General features: G+C 35.9%; 1 protein-coding gene across 2 annotated transcripts; it reads right to left on the bottom strand.

Moving 5' to 3' along the window:
* Window positions 1–9,384: 9,384 nt before the first annotated feature.
* Window positions 9,385–18,833, bottom strand: LOC115962271 (dual specificity protein kinase YAK1 homolog). 2 transcript variants are annotated; one of them, XM_031081178.1, is made up of 11 exons: window positions 17,983–18,833; window positions 15,542–15,598; window positions 15,028–15,224; window positions 13,480–13,633; window positions 13,248–13,354; window positions 13,085–13,154; window positions 12,861–12,943; window positions 12,668–12,746; window positions 12,519–12,559; window positions 10,226–10,287; window positions 9,385–9,766 (listed from the first exon to the last, which is right to left on the bottom strand). In XM_031081178.1, exons 1-10 carry the CDS (start codon window positions 18,166–18,168, stop codon window positions 10,284–10,286), a joined length of 978 nt encoding a protein of 325 aa, XP_030937038.1. In that variant the 5' UTR covers window positions 18,169–18,833; the 3' UTR covers window positions 9,385–9,766; window positions 10,226–10,283. The 2 variants fall into 2 exon arrangements, with proteins under 2 accessions (XP_030937038.1, XP_030937037.1); XM_031081177.1 differs by lacking the exons at window positions 9,385–9,766; window positions 10,226–10,287 and having other exon boundaries at window positions 11,630–12,559.
* Window positions 18,834–20,343: the final 1,510 nt, after the last annotated feature.

The raw sequence follows: 20,343 nt of genomic DNA, 5'->3' as shown, positions 1-20,343 counted from the left end.
ATGTCCAACATTTTTCACTTTTTTGTTGCTACGTGAGAGTTCGTCTTGCTCTTCCGCTGAGAGCATGAGAGAACGAGAGCTATCCATTTTTTTTATTAGATAAATTTTCGGGTTTCAAGCATGCCCATAGAACCAAAAATTGCTCTTCTAGTTTTTTCAGGAGTGTTTTTTGAGAAAAGGACTCTAGATTTATCCTTGCTAACTTTCTGCCCAGAGAACTGGCAAAAAGTAGTTAGCACTTCATTAATTGTCTCACTGTTCTTGTGGCTTTATCTGAGGCTTTTAGGGAAGCAATGGGCTTTGTGGGCTTAGAAAGGTGTCCAATTTTTAGACTTCCTTTTTGGGTTAGATTCTTTATGTTTAATGACGTGGACTTTGGAGAGTTTTTGGGTTTTGTGGGCCATGGGCTTTGGTGGTGTTCAGGGGAAGCAACCAGCTTTCGTTTACCTTTCCCATTTGACGAGTCAACGTCAGTGTACATGACTTCAATTGATGTGACCTGAGGGAGGGGCTTCCTATGCTTAGAAGCAGCGTAAGTGGTGCTCACAGGCAGCTGATGGGATGGGTTGGCTAGTTGAGGAGACTTTCTGACATTATACTTTCTTCAAGAGACTAGTAGCCAAGGACCAAAGGTGTCTAACTCAGCTGGTGGAGGGGTAGTTGCTGCATCAGGGGTCACAATTGTGTGATCCGATTGATCCTTACAAGCATCAGGATGGGTGGAGGTAGTGGGTTACTGTGGTCCCTTAATTTCATATTGGCATGCTTCTTTCTTATGCCCCAAATGTCCACAAGTGAAACACATCAAGTGTATACCTTCATACATGACTTGTTGCTTGTATTTGCCAATAAGGATAGTAGTTTTTAAAGGCTTCTCTAAATTAACTTGACACAAAGCCTTGCGTAGCATCCTCTGGCATTTGCAGTTTTGTGACTATCTATGCAGAGCATTGGACCAATGGAGGAGCCTATTTTCTTTAGGACCACTGTGTCATAAAATTTAATGGGAAGCCTAGGAAATCTTACCCACATTGCCACCTGTGAGAGGTTGGCATTAGACGCTGAAAATTCTAGTTGCCACGGTTTGATGGCCAAAAAGTGCGGCCCAATGAACCATGGGCCTTCTCTTAGCACACGTTCCAAGTCTTAGCTTCGAATCTTGCCAGGAAATAATCATAACCTAGGTCCACAAGATCTAGTTTACCTGATGGTGTCCATAGTTCCCTGACTCATTGTGACAGGAATTGGTAGCCAACTGTGTGACCAAAGGTTTTTAAAATGAGTGCATGAGACAATTGAGACTTGATGCGCACCTTATCTTCTTTAGATAGAGAGACTAAAGCAAAGCTTTCACAAAGGTTATCTTCCTCCGTGTCTGACTCCACATCTTCTTGCATTTGATCCGAGAGGCTAAACGCACTTTCATATGCTCCAAGAAACTATCCTAGTAGTTTGTTCTTGTAGCTAGATTCAGTGGGGTGGAACGAGAAGCCACTTGTGTGTCCATCTTTTATCTTTTTAGTGCTTCACTGTAGAGTATCTTCTTCTTCGCTTGAGAGTGTGGCCATCTTCAATAATACAACTTCTAGTTCTGTGAGATTTTCACTTTAGGTATATTAGACATATTAGCCCAATGTACTAAGCTCAAGTCCACTTCTACTTGTACTAGTAGTTTAGGGTTTAGTCGCCTATATATACTCATGTTATGGTTCATTGTAATACAAGTTATTGTACTACACTCTTATATAATAAAGATGTAGCCTTTAAGAGATTCATCCTTGGACGTAGGCCGACAATGTTGAACCACGTAACGCTCGTATTCTCAGTGTTCCTATTTTATGCTTCCCCTTCCACATCCACTCTAGCGTATACAACATGGTATAACACATCGCGTTGCTAATATATTTAACATTATCAGAGCCAAACTTCATTCTTGGCATTAAACAACTATCTCTACACAGTAAAGAAGTTTCTCATGCGCATAACATAGATCCACCATAGTGCCATTACTTGCCCACCGATCTGGACTCCACGGCTTCACACAGCTCCCATGGAACCACCATTGCTATCTCGCTGCCATGTCTCTGATCTCACAAGCATGTCGTGCCTCTCCTTTCAAATTTGTGCAAATCAAGCCTTCGCCTGACGAAACCAACTACATAGACATGCTCCTCGGCCTCCCACGAGACAAACCTAGAAGTCCGACCTCCATCGGTAGCTGCACATAAGGACAAAGGCTCCTAAACCTCCTCCCATGCGCCGCCGTAGAATCCTCAGGTGTAGATCATACTCCGGCAACATGCACTGCCATCGTGGCCTCGTAGCCAACCGATCTACAGAACTAGAGAAGTCTGGGCATCGATTTGCCTTGCACGCATCGATTGATACTGCACACACCTACACATGTCGAAGATCTCTGCTGATGTCATCTGACATCATCCACTGACATCATCAAGCCACATCAGCAAACATGCAAGCTTGCCATGTTAGCATCCAATCATCCGCCACGTCATTTGTAACATCATCAACCCAACGAATCCCTGTGCCTCGACCAAAAACCAAACCGATTCGACCTGGAAGTGGACAATCCGTTGACTTTGAACGTTGATTGTTGACCTGACCGTTGACTTTGACTTTTTACGTTGACTAGTGACCAAAAATCAATTTTCGAAAGGGCCTATCTTGCTCAGTTTTTTGCGTAGATTCTGATTTTGGATTTCGTTTCTTCATTTGAAGCTTTAAATCAGTCAAATGGTTCATCGTGGTTTCTTCAAAGGCATTCTTCAAGGCATCTTCTCATGTTTATCCAAGCTTAGGCCTTCATCAAGCTTCCGCCTTGAGTTCGAGGGAGGGTGTTAGAGATATATTAGACATATTAGCCCAATGTACTAGGCCTAAGCCCACTCCTACTTGTACTAGTAGTCTAGAATTTAGTCGTCTATATATACTCATGTCATGGTTCATTATAATGCAAGTTATTGTACTACACTCTTATATAATAAAGATGTAGCCCTTAAGGGATTCTTTTGTGGACATAGGCCGACAAGGCTGAACCACGTAACCTTCGTTTCTTGGTGTTCCTATTCTATGCTTTCTCTTCCGCATCCACTCTAACATATACAACGTGGTATAACATATTATGTTGCTAATATATTTAACAGTTGTATTTACTCTTTTTTTAACGCTACTAAGAGGAATTTAACAATAGAAATATAGAACATCTAGTAACCTTAACCTTTACCGGTAAAGAAAAACTCACTTAAAATCAAATTTATGTGTTGGTTATTTTATGTTTGATTAGAACTTTAATGGTGGAAATGCATTTTTCGTCCCTACATTTTGACCCGATTCCCATTTTGGTTCCAACTTTTTTTTTTTATGACATTTAATCCCTATTTTGAAAAACACCATGTCCCTACCTTCAGTTCCTTAATAGAAATATCCTACATGGCTAATGGAGTGCACTGTTGGCACTCAGAACACTTATGTGGCCATTAAAATTATATTAAAAATGCCACATCGACAACCAATTAATTTTTTTTTTAATTTATCAATTTTAACAAATTAAAAAAAAATTAAAATCCAAAAAATACATCAATTTAGATCTGTGTTCATCTTCAACAAGAACAGAACACAAACCCAGATTTTGAACATAAGAACACATGCCCAGATTTTCTCTCATTTTCTTGCCCTTTCTTGTCAACCAAACACAAACACAAACCAATCTCCAGCAAGAACACAAACACAAACCCAGTAGCAGATCTTCTTAGATTTTCTCAAACCACAAAACCCAGTTATACAAAATCACAACTCAAACCCAAATTTTCTCATTTTTTCAAGAAACCAACACAAAATCAACTTAAACCAAACACAAACTGATATCTAGCAAGAACGCAAACATAAACCCAACAGCCGATCTAGAGCAAACCCACAAATATCAAACCTAGAAAACAAACCCATAAATTTTAGAACTAGAAATGTTTGAAACAAACAAAGACCATTAGAGAAAAATCCCTTCAAACCTAACTGATCCTTGCAACTTCCCAATACAAACAAACCCATATAAAACTGAGAACCCAAACCAATATAAAACTAAAACCATGATTGAAGATCTAAGATTTTGAACCTGAGAAGCCGAGTCTTCGAGTGGATGCATCGATTTCTTCGATTTCAGCGTGGTTGGCCGCCTTCACTAGTCCATAAAGCTCCATTGTTGAAGTGAGCCCGAGCTTGAGATTCGATCTAGTTGAAGTCTCATTCTCAAGCTCTCAATCAGTTAAGGAAAAGAGAAAGATCGAAGAACCACAAAAAATACCACAAATCCATAAACTCGAACCAACCACCAAAAAACAAACCTAGAAAAGTAAAATTTCATTAACAAAAATCAGCTTTTATGAGAGAGAGAGAGAGAGAGAGAGAGAGAGAGAGAGAACATATGAATGTTCTTTGGGAAGAACTTATTCTTCCAAAAAATCTAATGAAAAACCTGCATGTGGCATCCAATGAAAGCCAACCCATCTATTAATGCTTGGCACTTTGGAATTGGGTAATTTGGGAGATGAACCCACGCATGGTAGCTATGTGTTTCAATTTTATCGTATCCCCCCCCCCCCTTTTTTTGGTGATACGGTACCTACTAGTAGGCAACCTACTATACCTACCAAAACATCACATTTGATGGTACCATTCTTACATTGCGTAACAATAACATTACATGTGATTGTATTTTTGTCACATTTGGTGGTTCCCTTATTTCTTTCACCAATTACCATAATACCCCTAAAACCTAAAAAATGACCAAAATACATTTAGAACCTAAAAAATGACAGAATAACCCTAAAACTAAAAAAAGTTACCAAAATTACCCAAAAAAACAACTGAAATAACCATGAAACCTAAGAAATGACCAAAATACCCTTAAAAGAAAAAGACCAAATAACCTTGAAACTTAAAAAATGACCGAAATTACCATAAAACCTAATAAAATGACTAAAATAACCAAGAAACCCAAAATATGACCAAAATACCCTTAGAAAAGAAAATGACTGTATTAGCCCCTATACTTAGAGAATATCTAAAAATACCCTTAGAAACTTAATAAAGACCGAGATACCCTTAGTTAGGGGTGTGCATGGGTCGGGTTGAGAAGTTTTTTCAACCGAACCCACCATGGTGAGTTAAAAAAAAAAATCCAACCCAACCCAACCCATCATAAGGATTCAACCTAACCCAACCGAACCCACGTGGATCGGGTTGGGTCGGTTTGACAATTTTTATTATTATTAAATTGAGCATTAGAACAACACCACTACAAATAAGAGTAAATTTATAACCAAATAATCATGAGTATAACACAAAACAAACACAAACTATATAAGAAAAACTTAGGGTTTAGGTTTTTTATTTAGGAAGAGGGGAAAAAAAATAAATATCAAAATTATATAATATATATTTTTAAAATTTAAAAATATATTATATATAGGTGGGTTGGATCGGGTTAGGCGGGTTTGTAAATCTCATGACCCAAACCTAACCTGATTCACTATTAAAAAAAAAAAAAAAATTATGACCCAACCCAACTCACCATCTCCTAAAAATTGACCCAACTTAGTGGGTTGGGTTGAGTCTGGTCGGTTTTGGTGGGTTCACTACACACCCTTACCCTTAGTATCTAAAAAATGATCGAAATGACCTCCAAAACCTTAGAAAGGACCGAAATTCCCTTAAAACCTAAAAAATGACCAACGCCCCCACCCCCCCCCCCCCCCCCTCAACAAATTGTAGCCTCTTCTCCTTTCCTATCCTATTGTCATACCTTGAGAGGAGATTTGTACCCAAACACCACCCATAGTTAATAATAGATTTCAAGTTGTATGAGTTCAAGCCATTGAATTTTACTTAAATATCAATTACATTTTTGCGTTCACCCAAAACAATATCGAGCATAAAAATGAATTTCCAGAATCATTGGAAGTATCATATTCTTCAAAAAAACATAGAAATAAGATTATACATTTTATTCTCGCATCACATATTAATCCCCATCAGTACTGAAAAAAATATGATTATTTAGAGCAATATCTATTACATGTTTATGATAGATGTTTTAAGTAATCATGCGAGTTTCCCATGTTTCATTAATGCAAATTTGTCTTAATGTTATTGTTTAGTCGTAGAGTTAGTTACTAATTGAAAGTCGTAAACACTGCGTAGCGGTAGATTTTGAGTTTGTTAGAATAGTTTTCGTTTTCCTACCTTTGTTTTTAATGTATATAAACAGAGATCTTCTTGTACAAGTAGTTGATCGAATACTACCAATTTTTCCTCTATTCCTTTATTCAACTTTTGTTATGGTTTTCAGAGCTCTTTTGAGCCTTCATTTTCTTTCCCATTCATGGCCACCACCTTCCTTTTAACCTCTAAATTTTCTATTGTTGTTCATTGAGAATCCATTGAGTTACTACTATTGGCTCCATATATAGAGGTATTCCAGGTGCACTTCTAGTAATCCAGTTACTTACAGGAGAAAACTACCACATGTGGTCTATAGGTCCATGGCCATGGCTCTCACATCCAAAAAATAAAGTAGGTTTCATCAATGACACAATTTCTCGGCCGTATGATGAATAATCACTTCTGCTCAATGTCGCAACACAATCGCCCTCTCGAGAATCTTGAATATATTCAAGCTCCAACGAAATAAACTGCCATGTAATTTACATAAACACAACCAGAGATATGTGGCTTGATCTTAAAGAAAGGTATGATCAAAGCAATAGACCAAGGATCTTTCAAATCCAAAAGGCCATTTCAACAGTCTCTTGGGATCAATCTTCAATCAGTGCATATTTCACAAGGTTTAAAGGCCTATGTGATGATCATTCATCGGTAGGTGACCATGTCTTTCATTGCAATAACTCTCTAGACTCTAGCCTTAATCTCCAAAATCTACTAAAACTTCACTCAAATTCCTCCTAAACACCAAAACGTGAAGTTGGGATCATCAACCAAACCCCAGCTGATTATCAAGCCTCATTACAAGAAACAAAGTTTAGTGCGGCGCTCCAAAAACGCTGCTAAAGGCATGTCTGACCTTTACCTGCGGTTACTATTGCAGCACTTCAAAACGCCACAGCTAATGTGCCGCTGCAATAGACCCATTGCGGCTGTAATAAAAATTGCCACTGTACATGGACCTTCTAGCCACGGATTTTGTTTATTGCGGTGGGCTTTTCACTGCCGCCATATAAGGTTAGGAATTGGGTAAATCAACCTTTAGCAGTAGTTTATAAATGCTACTATAGGTGTACACATATAGCACCAGGCAATAAGCATCGCTATAAGGTTTCATTTAAAACGTTTCAAGTACACTTTTAGTGTAGTTTTTCTTTTCACAAAGGTTTTTAAACCACCCTTTGCTTATAACCTGTTTACAAAGAACCTGTAATATTGATAACCTATTTGCAAAGAAACTGTAATAGTTTTGGCTTTACTAACACAATACCATAAATGAAACTAAAACACCATAAATGTTTCCAAACTAACACAATAAGAACATAGGATCAAATAGAGAAATACATTATCAATATACATAAGTGTCTACAATACCATCATCATTAGATTGACAAAAAGATGTAGTCTTAATACCATAATCAAAGTTCCAAAGTGTTAGAAAATATCCTTCAACACTTGCAAAAAATGTTGTTGTTTAAATGTAGTTTTTTGTACGACAAAAAATCCTCGAACACCAAGATTAATCTGATTAGTTTGTTTCTTGATGGGATACACCTGATGATCTTTGGAGAGTTGGAGATAGTTGGTCCTGAGGAACACCCTAAATACAAATTATGATTAGTTAATAAGTTCATATAATAACCATGTTGAAAAACACAATAATATGCATAACCAAAAAAAAAAAAATGCAAATATTAAATACATTTATAGAACATTGAAATGTAATACTTGACTACACTGTGAAGACTGACGAATGCTGTTGCATTTTTGAAACATGCTAGCCATTCTCTCCTCCATATGTTTGAATTGCCTAAGTTTTTCCAAAGCATCTGTGACTTGAAAGGAAGCCTGCTAATTTTACATTGTTATGTCCTTGTTACGGGGAGTAATCAAATTGCCTTGTTAATCTAAAATTTACCAAGTGACCAAACAAGTAGGTTTGTCCCAAAGGTCTTTCAGCAGAAAAAAAAAAAAGAAAAACCGGAGCATCTCCACCAACATTTCTTCCAGCAAGTCAGATTACAGGTTTTAATTAAAAATTAGCTCAAAAACTTTTAGTTATATAAATTATAACTTTGACTCGCATCCAAAACCTAACCCCATGTTTCTTAAAAATCACAGACCTCCTAAGGCCCGCTATAAGCATTGATTTATATCTTAAGCCATCGGTAAGACTCTTGACAAAGCAAGGGACTGACCATTCAGAAACTTATCAAGAGACAAAGAATAATATTCCAAACCTTATGAGTATGTATTTGGCAATCATCTTTACCAATATATGAATGACAAGCTGAATGTCTGAAAAACGAAAAGAGTTTGCATTTACCTTGTCTGATAGTCCTTGAGCAGCAGCAAGAGCATTGGCTCTTTGGGCCTGGATGGGACTAAGGTGATACCTTGGCATTTGGCCCCAAATTTACTTGCTATGTATCTAGAGCTACCTCCTATCCCACATCCAACATCAACTACACTTTTTGGCCTTTTTGTTGGGTCCTTTGCAAACCAATTCAGAAAAAACAAGAAGCTGTTGAAAGCCCATCTTTTCATTCACAAACATGAGCACAAACACATTTAGAAGTATAAAGAAAGGTGTGAACAGAAAAACTCCAGTGCTCCAACAATTCAACAACCTCTAATTACCAGAGATGAATTAATTACATGAAACTAAATCTACTGCATTATCAAACTCAGAAAAGAAAAATAAACTGAAATAACTTGTAAGGTCTCTAAACCTGCATTATGAAAAGGCTGAGAAGTATAGTGACAAACTTTAGTAGTCATACAGGCTCCCAAGCATATTTAAACAACTAAAAGTATTATTATTTTTTAATTGGTAAGTTACACATACATCCGAAGAGTCTTAAACCCACATCCTTACCCTCCACTTGAAACTTATAAAGGGAGGAGGTGCCACTTAAGCTAAAATTCATTGGCAACAACTAAAGTATTAATGCTCTTATATAAATCAATTTTGACCAAGAACTTAAATGCACATACAATATATAGTTGATGACATGTATGTCAGGATATTTTAAGTTTGCCAACAGGGATACTTCCAAGAGGACCAAGATATATATGACCAGAAACATATCATTTGATAAATGATAGTAGCAGTGCATCTATTCAGCAATACAAAAGGACTTGTCCAAATTTTTTTTTTTTTTTTTTAAATACAGTTTGCTACAAGGCAATAGTTAACTGAATTCACTTCATGCTTCTCGTTTAAAATCAAAAACCATGTTAGCAAAATATGATTTGGTCATCTTTTTTAGACATATATATATGATATAACAGCTTAAGCTCCATTATAAAAGCAGGGCCTATTGTCAAACTGATACTGAATATAAAAGTACGCTATAATTTTGGCATATTAATTGGCCACACACTTTGGTGATTAATTATCTGATAATATGACGCAAATACTTATGAGTGGTCCAGACTAACAGCACTTGTCGTCAAATTCTTCCTTCGGTGGGGATTCATCCTAACTTGAAGAAATATCGGATCTTAAGTATAAGCCACTACTACACATCTGCAAATGAGCAAAAAAGCATATTAAAAAAAGGAACAAAAATAAAGCCAAGTAAATTGGACCTCTATCCAGATATCATTAATAATATTTGAATTTATATTTTGATTAAGAGTACAACAAACATCGCATAGGGGCATTATTTGTGCTGGTACTGTCCCAAGAACTCTTTTATATATGCCAACTAAACCTTTCTTGGGGCAAGGCCCACCAACAAAAAATTTCATCAGGACCTCTACGAAGGGTTCTTTAAAATAACAGTGAGGCTGATTTTTAGTCATAGAAATATACCAGATAGATGATATGGCATGTTAACTTAATTGGAATATACCAATAATTACAGTATAAGGTTCCCTCAAAAACAACACAGAACAATACAAAAGGCCACATTGCTCATTCATTATGAGATACTCATTCTGCTCAGCTTAATTGGATATATATTTATAAAAAGGTTCTGCTTACCTACGAAGGCCTGATCATCAGAGAGTTTGCATTCCTCTCTCTCTCAAAGATCTCCAACTCATCTAAGTTAAGCAGTCAGGAGTTGGCAAGAACAACTTAAATTTCCCAAAAAAAGACAGAATATGGACAACAAGGTAGCAAATGAATTTAGAGAGAAAAAAAAGAAAGAGAGTGAAATGTAATTTACACATATAAGTTTGGTATAGCTTCTAAATTAGTCTCCCAAACCCACAATTGCTTTTGTCCCAAAATCACTAAACTGACCACGATCTGAAATGGGTATCACCGAAAAATACATCATTACAACTAATTTCACAAAAACAAATATTTTTCCAAAAAAAAAAACCAGTTCCTAAAAATCAAGCTTTAACACACATAACTATCTGACATCCAAAAATAGCAAAAGATCTATGAACACAACACTCCAACATAATCACAGTCTGAATGATGAAAATTCAAACCCAAAACAGAAGCAGACTAAAATAGCCCTAATTAATTTGCAAACTATACCATGTATTAAAGAAAACAATCAAAATTGATACAGAATATGAAGAAAATGTTCATTAGTTTCAACATTTCAAAATTTTGATGCTTAACATTTTCCTGCATATTCACGGAAACAAAACAGAGCGAGTTTGTGAAGGAAAGTTATAACCTGGTGTGAGGAGGAAGGACAGAGATGGAGGTGAGATTGCGAGCTTTGTTGGAGGCGTTGTCGCACTGGGTTGGGCTCTGCTTGGCGGGTGTGTGTGTGAGTGATCGACAGCGCCAAGTGTGTGCGAGAGAGAGAGAGAGAGAGAAGGAGAGGGTTTTGTGTGAGAAATGAAACATTTGTGTGGGAAATGAAAGATGTAAGTGGGAAAAAAAAATTTGGGGAAGTTTTGTGCGGGAAGGGAAAAAAAATTTGGGGTGAAAGAGTGAAAAAAATAGTAAGGCGTGGGAAATCTTGTGTAGGAAGGATTAAAAAAGGCGTAAATATACTTTTGGTTTCTACATTTTGGAGTCATTTCAATTTTGGTCTCTACTTTTCTATTTTACCGCTTTTAGTCCCTAAAATGAAAAATGTGTTCTATTTTGGTTCTTACTGTCATCTCACTAACGGAAATTGCTTACATGGTAAATGGAGTACATTGTTTACACACTAAACGCTAATATGGCCATTAAAAAAAGTATTTAGCATATTAAAAATTCCACATCAGCATTTAAATAAACAATAAATTACATAAAAATTATTATTTTTTTGAATTTCTAATTTTTTTTTTTTAAAAAAAAAAGATAATTAAATTAATTTTTTATTCCTTTCATTATTATTAATTTTTTGGAAGAACATGTTTATGTTCTTTGTGTTCTTCCCAAAATATAACTCATATTCTTAAATCAATAACAACTAATCAAAATAAAATTTTATTAAGCATTTTCTCACACAATCACACACTCAAAAGAAAAACTTCAGCCCAAAACCTCCTTCTCAAACTGGTTCTCCAACTCTTTTAAGACATTCTCAATCCTCTCTCTCTCTCTCTCTCTCTCTCTCTCTCTCTCTCTCATCCAAAACTATCAGATCTCTCTCTAACTCCATGACCTCGCATTGCCATCTTTGCTCTTCAATCATTGCTCATTGATCCGCTCTCTCTATCTCTCAATTTTGCTCAAAATCAGACGCAAATGTCTCATATTCCTCTCTCATACTAGTTTATCTCTCTCTCAAACTGGTGGGTCTCTCTCTCTTGCTCAGATCGTTGTCTCTCTCTCAAAGATCAGTGCTTCACTCTCTCTTTCGCTTAAATCAATGTCTCTCTTTTTAGTGGGTCTCTCTTGATGGGTCTCTTTTTCTGCCTCATCCCTCCATGGTGGTGGTGGTTGGTGGTTGTGGAAATGGTGGTCAGTTGGGTTTGGTGGTGGGTCGTGGGGTGGATTTGTTGATTGCTTGGTTTTGGTGTGGCAAAAGTCAAGCATTTGGCTTCGTCCAAGCCTCAATGGCTGTTTTGGGGGGCTTCAATCGGCAAGCGGTGGTAGTGAGTGCTAATAGAGAGAGACCCAAGCTGGGTTTTGAGAGTGAGGATGTGTGGCAGTGGTGGGAAGATTGATCGCTGAGTTTTGAGAATGACAAGAGATTTTGTGAGAGAGAGAGAGAGAGAGAGAGATTTATTTTTTTATTATTTTTTTATGCTGCAAAAGACTATATCTATTGTGGTGGTCTAATGGTTCGCCGCAATATATCTCATATATAGGGGCGGTTCTATAAAGTGCCACAATATGTGACATATAGCAGTAACTTCACTGAAAAGGATACTGATACCCAAGAAGAACTTCAGGAGATCTGTAGTAACGACTCTGTAGAATAAATTAAAGGCATGAAATTATAAGTTCATCCTCCGCATGTTAATAATGAGGCAAAAGTTAATAATGAGGCAAAAGGCTGGGAGTAAGCATACTGTGAACCTGAATGTAGGAGTAAACAGTGCGATCCTCCATGCATGCTGATCCAAAGTCAATATTTTTAATCTCTGCTGGCTTCACACTGTTGGTGTTTAATATGCACAAAAAAAATTTAACATAAATATAATATTTTTTTATAAAAGAAGTATCAACTACCTAATTTGAAGAATTTAAACTATAATCAAAGGTAACATACCTAGTGCACAATAGAATGTTTTCTCGCTTCAGATCACAATGAATTATCACAGCATCTTTTAACAGAGCCAGTCCACGCAAAATCTATTAGAGAAAAATAGGGGGAAGGGGGGGGGGGGGGGGTGGGGGGGGAGGGGGATGTAAGATTGATGAAGAAACTTATAAAATAATCCAAAGAAGATCCATTACAGGACTAGATCCAATCCCAAGCAAGAACTGCTTTACCTGTTTAGAGTACATTTGGACAATGCTCAATGATAATCCCCTAAAATGATTTATTTTGATAAGCTCATACCTGAAAAAACATAGAATATGAAAACTGTGACCCATCAAGACTAAAACAATAAAATTTTGAATGGTGATAAAAGCTGTAGTCACTGTAACTTACAGATTTGTGTCAAGCAGTTCAAAGCAGATGCACAAATGACGCTGATATACAAAGTAATCATAGATATGAACAATGTGATGCTTATCCTCAGGATCATACTTATTCAGCTGCAAAAGACAAACATTGAACCAGAAATTTCACTGCTACTTTTCTTTTGAAATTAATACACAATTTTCAATACTCTAATGTCACTACACATGGGAAACATAAAACTAATGGAAAAAATATTTACCATTGTCAATATGGTTAGTTCAACCCATGCCTGTTGATAGGAAGCAGGCTGATTTTTTATGATCTTCACAGCAACAAAACTGTTAGCTTCTGCAAACCAGCATTTAGCAACCTGCCCAAATGTTCCATGGCCAAGAACATCCTTTACAATGTATCTACAAAAGAGAAAAGGAATCCAATTAAATGATTAATTCTGGGATGAAAAACCAAATAGATAACAGGCCAAAATTGGATTTTTGACAAATGCATGACAACATATATATTCTATGTACACCATATAATCTTCTTCCATTAATCTATAATCAATCGTATCTGTTTGTTTCCAGCAACTCAAGTGCGGTCCCTCATTAGGCAGAGACGTTAGCAGAGGAGTGGCACACATACACAAAAACTTGAGGAATTTACGAGTCTACTACAAGTAATAAGATGCCAGAACAAATTTATATTTCACAACATCATTAACAACTTCACAATGGTGTCTTTAGAAACTATGCCAACTCAAGCACTGATGATGATGATGCAAACAATAGCATTTCTAACTTCTGGGTTTAACATTAACCATAGGAACTTGAATTCAGCCTTAGAGATGGAGATCATTCATGCTGAAAGGGCACATCAGATAATCTCATCAGGTACAATTTCAATCCAGATTCATGTCTTTCTCAAATGATATAACAGAACTATAAATAAAGCGCTTCCAGCATCAATGTTTTACTCCCATAGTTCGTTTCCTCAGAGAGGATGGAACTCCCAACAATTTTTTTTTTTGGGTTTTTTTTTTTGTTGGGGGGGGGGCGGGGGGGTGTGTTGGATACTTTCGCTTGGACATAAGCCAGAATGCTTTGATTGCATCTATCTCATGTCATTGGTTAAAGGCCAAAAAAAAAAAAAAAAAAAAAACTACGTCAGCAAGTTTACACTTTTTTTTTTGATAGGTAATAATAGCTTTATCGAAAAAAGTACATTGTGTTCACGATAGTGAACCTAGCAAAGACTTCAAAAGATCAACAGGTCTCTCAGTGTCTCCAAATGTGCTGATATTTCACTCCCTCCAAATGAACCACATCAAACAAGCTGGTACCATGTTCCAAACATTGGAATAATGTTTCCCCAAAAAATTCCTCCATGCAAAAAGATGAGACACAACGGTCCTCAGCATCACCCACTGAATCCCAAATATTAGAAAAACTTCACTCCATTAAGTATGAGCAAAAGTACATTGGAGCAAAAGTTTACACATTGAATGTTTACAAACCAGAAATGAGAAGACGATATTTATAGCAACAGTATGTACTCCCAGGGTGATTCGTCCTGCTTATAATTAAAGTTGAGATATATCTTGCTAGATTGAAACTAACATAAGCTGGCATTAGCACAGTTGAACACCTATACTGAGATGCAATAAAACAATCACCAATGCCTTCAAGCAAACAAAAAACTCAAATGCCCTTCGAAGAAATATGGAAAAAGGAGAAGAATATTTCAAAAGAATAGTTGAAATAAAGTGGATTGAATTTTTTTATTAAACAAAAAGGTAAGAATAACAAACCTTCGCTGTTCTGAATTGATTAAGACATAGTTTGCAGTCAAAATAAGATCTGAGTTCAGATTATTGTAGCCATCATTTAGGACTCCAATGGATGGGCTAGTTAAGTATCTCTTCAGATTTAGTTCCTCTGAATACTTGACCTGTGGATTGCATAATTGGTATGTTTCAACGATGTCCTTTGTTAGTCTTGCCACCAACTGCACAAGTGAAAGCTACATGTCATCATAATATCTGCTTTGTATATTCAGATCTAGGTAATCTTCTAACTATATAAACGTCATTATGATGCTATATCAATTGAAATATGCCAGCTATAGAAATAGCAACTGCTTAATTTATCCACCTTAAGACTGAAAAATCCACCCTATATCAATTGAAAATAGGATTTTTCAGTAGGAAGCATACTAAGAATCTAAATAAGATCTGAGTTCAGATTATTGTAGCCATCATTTAGGACTCCAATGGATGGGCTAGTTAAGTATCTCTTCAGATTTAGTTCCTCTGAATACTTGACCTGTGGATTGCATAATTGGTATGTTTCAACGATGTCCTTTGTTAGTCTTGCCACCAACTGCACAAGTGAAAGCTACATGTCATCATAATATCTGCTTTGTATATTCAGATCTAGGTAATCTTCTAACTATATAAACGTCATTATGATGCTATATCAATTGAAATATGCCAGCTATAGAAATAGCAACTGCTTAATTTATCCACCTTAAGACTGAAAAATCCACCCTATATCAATTGAAAATAGGATTTTTCAGTAGTAAGCATACTAAGAATCTAAGATGTTTGAATGATAATCAGACAGCCATATATTTTAAGATAGGACTAAATATATTGAGGTTGATAGTCACTTCAAGCAAGAGATGGTTATGAGTAAGTAGATTGTGGCCGGTGGCCCTTAATGCCAAACAATTGGGACAAGTTTTTATCAAAGCCCTTTAGATCTACATAGTAAAATGGACTGTCATATTATGTGCACCAAGAAATAGCGTTAATGGAAGATGAGGCCACTAGGACCTTAGAATTAGACACCAAAACCGTTTTTTTTCCTGTACGAAAAGAAGGTTGAGGCCCAAGTACACAGGGAGTATACCACGAACACTCAAAAGGAGAGAAAAGAAAGAAAAAAATTAACCAAGAGACAAACTGTCCATAAACTCTATAACAACTGAAATTGGCCAGAAAGTTGAATAGTAAACATCTCCCACTACATGTTGTTATCTTTTTTAATGCAATTTAATTTGAAAACCGTGTCTTATGACCACGAAAGGACTTCAAATTTGAAAATTTCCAGAGGGTAATATGGTTTCCAAAGAGTATATAAAGCCTAATAGTTCCTTTTCATGCAACTTCTCTAGACCCTTAACCAGTTACCCAAAAAAAAGGCATTCCATGAGGATTCCTGCCACCTATCCCAATGTTTGCAAAAAAGGAGATGGGGGAAGAGGAAAGAAGAAGGGAAGAAGTGAAATAAACGAGGGTGGACAGATACACAATACATTCCCACCACCTCTTCCCCTTTCCTCTTCTCCTTCCATCTCCCCCTATCCAAAAAAACCATAAGCACTAGTAGCCAGAGAATTTTTTTATTTTTATTTTATTTTTTATTATTACGAATAAGTTACACATGCATCCAATGGGTTTTAAATCCACAACCTCACCCTCCATTTGAATCATAGCTCATTGGCAAATATATAAACTTAGTAACAACAACAAGGAGATGCAACCAAATTAACTGGATATATAAAAAGAAGCACAGGTACCAATTACCAACAGCAGATTTCAAAGATCTAAGGGCAATAAAATCTAAAAAGAAGAAACAACAGAAAAATCAAGTATTATCACTTCCACCATCCTGGGTAAAGACTGTACCAATTGCGTTTTAATTCCAATATTTCATGCCTACCTTCACCAGCCTCATATCTAAAGGTTTGGTTCAAAGGGACTTCTTGCGGAAAGAGGGAAAAGGAATGGTATTTCATATATTCCTAGTGAACACATTTCTATTGAAGTTAGGGAGGTTCCTTGAAATTGCCATACAACTTACCAAGGAAGATATTCTGCTACCACATGGGACTTCAAGTAACAAACAATTTCATTATAGAATGGAGGGTACAAATAGACTTGTTTAATGAAATTTTTGAAGGGAGAAATATACTTTTAATTAGTTTAGCAATTCTTGAAAGGCATTCTTTTGTAAGGATCCATATAAGGTGCAATTTTTATGAGAAATAATTGGTGTGGATATACTTTTCTTTAGTTTAGCTTTTCTGTAGACATCATTGATGGAACAGGGGCAGAAGATAATTAAAATTCAAAGTTGGATTGGAAGTGATTGGCAATTGATGATTTTACTGATAAGCTTGGATAGTAAAATCTTCAATTGATTGATGTTACAAAGGATATAAGCTAGCAACAGGTCACTTCAGGATTATTTGCATCCTTTCCAAGACATTGCATGAACTTGCACCAACTATAAGAATTTACTCTTCCCCCTTTAGTCAATACAGTTGCTCTAAACCCAAGCTGACTACCATCTCAAACCTTCCGTATACTTCTTTCGTCTTTCAAGAATACTTCAATTTAATGAGAAACGCTTGAGATAGGAAGGGCTGGATTGAAAGATCCTTTCTTAAACATCTGTACACGTTGAGGGAATCATGCCAAGCGAAGTGGCCTTTGTTACTAAGCCCTTTTCAGAGTTTTTGAAATATTTGTCCTTTTTCTGGGAGAAATTATTTAAATCATTTAAATTAAAGGTACCAAATTATAACCACATAAAAACTCCAATTTTCCCCCCATATTTCAACACCAGCATACTCAATTCCCAAAACTTAAGTTTCAACATGCAAATTGCAAACTTAAAAATTGAAGCTAAAATAACTTGCAACAACAGCAGCATAACACACAAAAAAACTAAAAAAAAAAAAAAGCCATAACACTTACAGGTCTCCGCACAACAACACGCAAAGCTTGGACCTTGTTCACAGTACCATAAGGACTAAACGCCAGCTGCCTCGGCCGCCAACTCAACCCGGCTGCAGCCGCCATCGCCGCCGCCGATAAGTCATCGGCACCACCACTTCCGCCACCCAAATCCTTACTCTCATTGCTAGGGCTCACCTCATCCATGACCCAAATTCAGAAGCCCTAAAATCAAACTCCCACCTTCAAATTTACCTCACCCAATACCTTCCACATCGATTCTACCACACCCCTTTTTTTCACACACAACACAACAATGAAAGCACACACAAAATAAAAATCCCGATTCAATTACCCGATCACCGATCGGACCGACCCGAAAACCCAATTGTTCAATTGGGGCTCGAGCTTTTTTTTCAATTCAACGTTCAAAACCCCAACCGATTCCAATCCCATCCTTCTTCATTCACAGAATCGATCACAGCTTTCCAACTCTCAAATCATCAATGACCCAGATCATAATCTATCAGATTGATTGTAAATTTACTATCTTTTTTCTCTTTTCGAAGCTCTCAAACCCACAATCAAAGATTGAAATAACAACAAGATAATGAATTGGAGATCAATAACACATATATAAAACAAAAAACAAAAAAAAATACAGAAAAACTAAGTAATAGAGATTGATGGGGTTAAGGAAATTTGGATAGAGTGAGAGAGTGTGAGAGAAATTGTCGTTGGAGGAGACAGACAACTTCTTTGTTATTGTTCGTCCAAATAGGAGTTTCACATTTGTTATTTTATGGGAACTTGGAAACATACATAGTACATACATATGCCTCTCTCTCTCTGTTTATGTTGTTGTTGGCACAAAAAGCACTTCTTATTAATCTATTCATTCTTTTTTTTTTTCCTTAAAAATTGTACTACATGTCTTACCTCACGCAATTCTGACCGTCTGATTTTACAACCACATGGCCATGTCAGCTTTAAAGTAAATATATACTAATAATAATTGATGGATAAACTCTTTTACCAAATTTTTTGGGTTTCATTTTTATTATTAATTTTTTGCTGTGTTTAATTTAATATTAATTGGGTAACAATGTAAAGTCTTTTTTTTTTTTTTTTTTTGGTCAAAGTTAACAATGTAAAGTCGTATCTGAAGGGTTGCGTTTAACGTGCTATATACGACTACTATGTAATTAAATTCAGGACAAGTTCACGACAAAAAAATAAATAAAAATACAAGTTCAAATTGTACACTATAATTTCAGATTATTATTTCTTGTGGTAATAGTAAACATAATGTCTTCTTGTCTTAAGCAATAATGATTTAAGTGTTCAAGTTACTGATTGTGAGCTTGACCAGATCCTGAAAGTTTTGCCTTTTTCTCTTTCTTTTTTTAGAGATACCATAAATTTGAATTTTTAATGTCCTGCATTGATTACTTTTTATTAATAAGTCAATATTATTGATTATTGACTTACATGAGAATAGAAAATTGATAATTATATATCTTAAGAGCATTGGTTTAAGAAGTGTTTTTCAAAACCTTTGATGAAAAAAGAAAAAGTAACACATTGTTTTATACACATTTTTATATTTTCCATAAGTGGTATTAAAACTTTTTTAAAACAATTTAGTAATAAATGTCTTAATGCATCCGTTAAAGACTCATACCTACAGTAATATTAATCAACAATTTGCATCGTTTATCATAATGTTCTTTCAAGCATTATCGGATGCCAAAAGTCAAAAGAATTGAGTTAAAACTGGAATTGAGAAGACATAAACAACATATAGTTTTGTTTTTTCAGCTTGATGCATGCTAGACGACATGTCGTGCATCTCTACTTATATGCCAGAAAGTGCAAGTCGCCGTTACAAGGTTGATTCATAGTATCAAGAAAAAAATGCTACATGTTTATGATAGTTGTTTTGAGTAATCACGCGAGTTGACCATGTTTCATTAATGTAAATTTGTCTTAATGTTATTGGTTTGCAGTAAGTTAATTACTAATTGAAAGTTGTTAACACTGTATATATAGCGGTAGATTTTGAGTTTGTTAGAATAGTTTTCATTTTTCTACCTTTGTTTTCAATGTATATAAACAGAGATCCTCTTGTACAATTATTTGATCAAATTCTACCATTTTTTCCTCAATTCCTTTATTCGACTTTTGTTATGGTTTTCAGAGCTCTTTTGAGCCTCATTTTCTTTTCCATTCATGGCCATCACTTCTGCTCAATGTCCGTACTATGTGCAACACAATCGTCCTCTCGAGGATCTTGAATTCACTCCCCGAGGAGATAGCTGCTAGTGTAATTTACATAAACACAACTAGAGATCTGGGGCTTGATCTTAAAGAAAGGTTTGC

Source organism: Quercus lobata, chromosome 9, assembly GCF_001633185.2.
Source record: "Quercus lobata isolate SW786 chromosome 9, ValleyOak3.0 Primary Assembly, whole genome shotgun sequence".
Taxonomy (NCBI): domain Eukaryota; kingdom Viridiplantae; phylum Streptophyta; class Magnoliopsida; order Fagales; family Fagaceae; genus Quercus; species Quercus lobata.
This window is presented reverse-complemented; position numbering and strand designations above follow the sequence as displayed.